General features: G+C 41.3%; 1 protein-coding gene across 1 annotated transcript; it reads left to right on the top strand.

Moving 5' to 3' along the window:
* Nucleotides 1-841: 841 nt before the first annotated feature.
* Nucleotides 842-2,303, top strand: LOC125945154 (uncharacterized). Its single transcript, XM_049666762.1, has one exon. The coding sequence runs from the start codon at nt 1,259-1,261 to the stop codon at nt 2,294-2,296; it is 1,038 nt and encodes a 345-aa protein (XP_049522719.1). The 5' UTR covers nt 842-1,258; the 3' UTR covers nt 2,297-2,303.
* The last annotated feature ends 609 nt before the right edge of the window (nt 2,304-2,912 follow it).

Genomic DNA, 2,912 nt, shown 5'->3' with positions numbered 1-2,912 from the left:
GCGCCTCATTAGAATAATTAAGTAAAGACCAATTTTATGAAGGTATGGTCATTTGACTAGGGCGCCGCCATCTTGTTACACTTGGGTTACTAAGAGTGTGGACAACTGAGTGCCGGTACGGCTCGTATTAAGAGTACCGACAACAAACTGCACTTCTTCCTCAGAGTACAGACAACTGTTCGTATACTTGTGAATCCATCTTCTACTTAGTGAATTTCCCAACTATTGCAAGTAGAAACTGCCATATCTCAACTTCTAGACAACTTAGAGAAATAAATCTTGTATTATTTTTATCGTTCTGGACCGGCTGAAGTTGAGTGATTAGCTATGTTATGAACACATATACCTCTGCCTAATCAAGCACATGGGAAGTCAGTGTACTCAATCCGCGGGAATCACAGCTAATTAAGCGTCATCCACAAAAAAGAACGGCACAAATAGATTTTACGACCTCGAAAATACAAAGCTCTGCACTTTTCGAAGAATACTTCATCGTATTTTCTGTGAAGAAAGCTCAACAAAAACATGTAGGCAGGCTGTGCAAAAGGGCAGCCATTTTGGGCCGACCGTACAGTGATTCCGAATCCACTTCCATCCTTCGAGAATATTTCACTCTCGTGACTGGAATTGGTCTCAAAATCTTCTTTAGGACTTCAAGAGTAAATACAGTACATTATTTTTAATTAACTTTCACTATTTCATTTCTTTCGAAGACAATTAGGAATGTAAAAGCAGCCATTCAGCTACACACTGCACGCAACTACATTCACAATTGCAAGTATACTGCACGGAATTATACGAAAAGCCCGCTCCAAAGAACCTGTAGTTCCTAATGGCTACAAATAGCCAAACAACAGTTGAATTGAGGGCAGAGGGCTGCCAAACAAAGTCAGGGAATGGAAAAAAGAAGAAAAGTGCCCACAAAGACAGCTCCAAGGAGGGGCATAAAGCACAAAAGGAAGCAGTTGAATGCACTGAAACCGCACAGGGGCACTCAGAACAACTCAGAGAGGTAGCAGAAGTGCCAGCCCAAGTACAGAGACAAAGCACACGAGTGGGAAAAGAACCCTCACCATGGTGGGATGTGAACACCAGCAATGATGACCCCTCATCAGAGAACGGTAGAAGAGAAACATATGCAGACCTGGATGAGATTCAAACAGCTGACAACCATCACACACAAGGAGAAAGTGAAACAGGGAGGGCATCAAACAACGATAGAAAAGAAAGCAATGATGATACAAAGGTAACATCACCAATGGTCTCTATTTTAGAATCTGATATGAGCTTTGTAGACCATCTTCTTGTGGTGCAAGAATTGGCCCCAGAGGTTGCACGAAATCTGAGGACAATGCTCCACGAGTTTCAAAAAATCAAGGGGATTGCCATGCAAGTTTTAGAGGAAAATGCATACCTCAAAGGGAGGATTGTTGAGGTAGAAAAGTTAAAGCACACAAACCGACCCACTTATGCAGAAGTGGGCAGGGAAGCAAACAGTACACCCCAAGACAAACAAAGCAAACAAAACGAACTTCAAAGAGTCACCTTGCTTGTAAGGTCACCTGATGAAGAAGAGGGCTCCACAAGTAAAATTAAAAATACGTTACGCAGAAAGTTTGAGCCAGTCGAGATGGGATTCAGGGACATAGCTGTAAAACAAATCAGAGGCGGAATAGCGGTGTCGACATCATCAACTCAGGCACTCAAACAACTCCAAGAAAAGATAAAAGAAGATCAAGACACAAGGCAATACACAACGAAATTTGTTGAGGGGCCACAACCGGAAATCAAACTGCTCTCAGTAGATAAAGAAATCGATTCAGCGGACATTCCGCGCATACTCCTAGAGCAGAACAACCTTGACGGTTCGCCAGAAGAGATAAAAGTAACATGGAGAAAGGAACAAAAGTTCGGTTCCAATGTCACAATCCAGCTCTCCAACAGGGAGTTAGCATGTGAAATAACACGGAGGGGTAATGTGTACCTCGGGTGGACAAGGTGCCGAGTGCTCGAAAGTGTCTACCTGCCAAAATGCACCTACTGTGCACGACTTGGCCACAAAGAGACAACCTGCAGTTCTAAAACCCCAAGATGCACGGAGTGTGCTGGAGATCATTACTATAAAGAATGTCAGGCTGATAATGAACACAAAAAATGTTCACTCTGCAAAGATGCAGGTGTAAAAGGAAAAAGGCACTCAATGTGGGATGGGCCTTGCCCAACTTACGATCAGCGATATCAACAAAAAAGGAGAGAAATGGGGTTCCTCACTCAAGAGGAATCAGTTGAAGCTTAAAAGCACACATAACAATTATCACAGATATCTATGGCATTGGCTTCCTACCACAATAATCACAATTCCACAATGAGAAATAATAAGGCTTTAGTTGTCTTCCAAGTGAACTTGGGACGCTCCGTACAAGCAACTAAAACGCTCAGCAATACACAATTAGAATTTGATCAAGACATCTCATTGGTACAAGAACCCTATAACCTTAAAAATAAAGTTATCGGTTTCCCTATTAAAACAAAGATTATTCAGTTCCACGAGAATCCTAAAGTTGCAACAATAGTTCATAATGATAACATAGATATATTTCCCATAAAGGTAAAACAGAAGTTAATAATAGCTAAAATTACCTGGAACAATATTGAACTAACAACTGTAAATTGCTACATCCCCCCTCAAGCAGATACATTACCGGAACTGTTAGAAGTCGAGCAATACCTTAAAAGTGTCAATTCAGCAGAAAAAATCCTGATTGTTGGTGATTTCAATTCAAAAAACAGTATATGGGGTGGAGACCTCACAAATAACAGAGGATTAGAAGTACTCGATTTTATTAACAGAAATAACTTGTACCTGGTAAATGACGCAGATTCAATTCCCACGTTTGAAACAGCGAATGGCC

Source organism: Dermacentor silvarum, chromosome 4 (genome assembly GCF_013339745.2).
Source record: "Dermacentor silvarum isolate Dsil-2018 chromosome 4, BIME_Dsil_1.4, whole genome shotgun sequence".
NCBI classification, from domain to species: Eukaryota; Metazoa; Arthropoda; class Arachnida; order Ixodida; family Ixodidae; genus Dermacentor; species Dermacentor silvarum.
The sequence above is the reverse complement of the archived record's forward strand: the minus strand, read 5'-3'. Positions and strand labels throughout refer to the sequence as shown.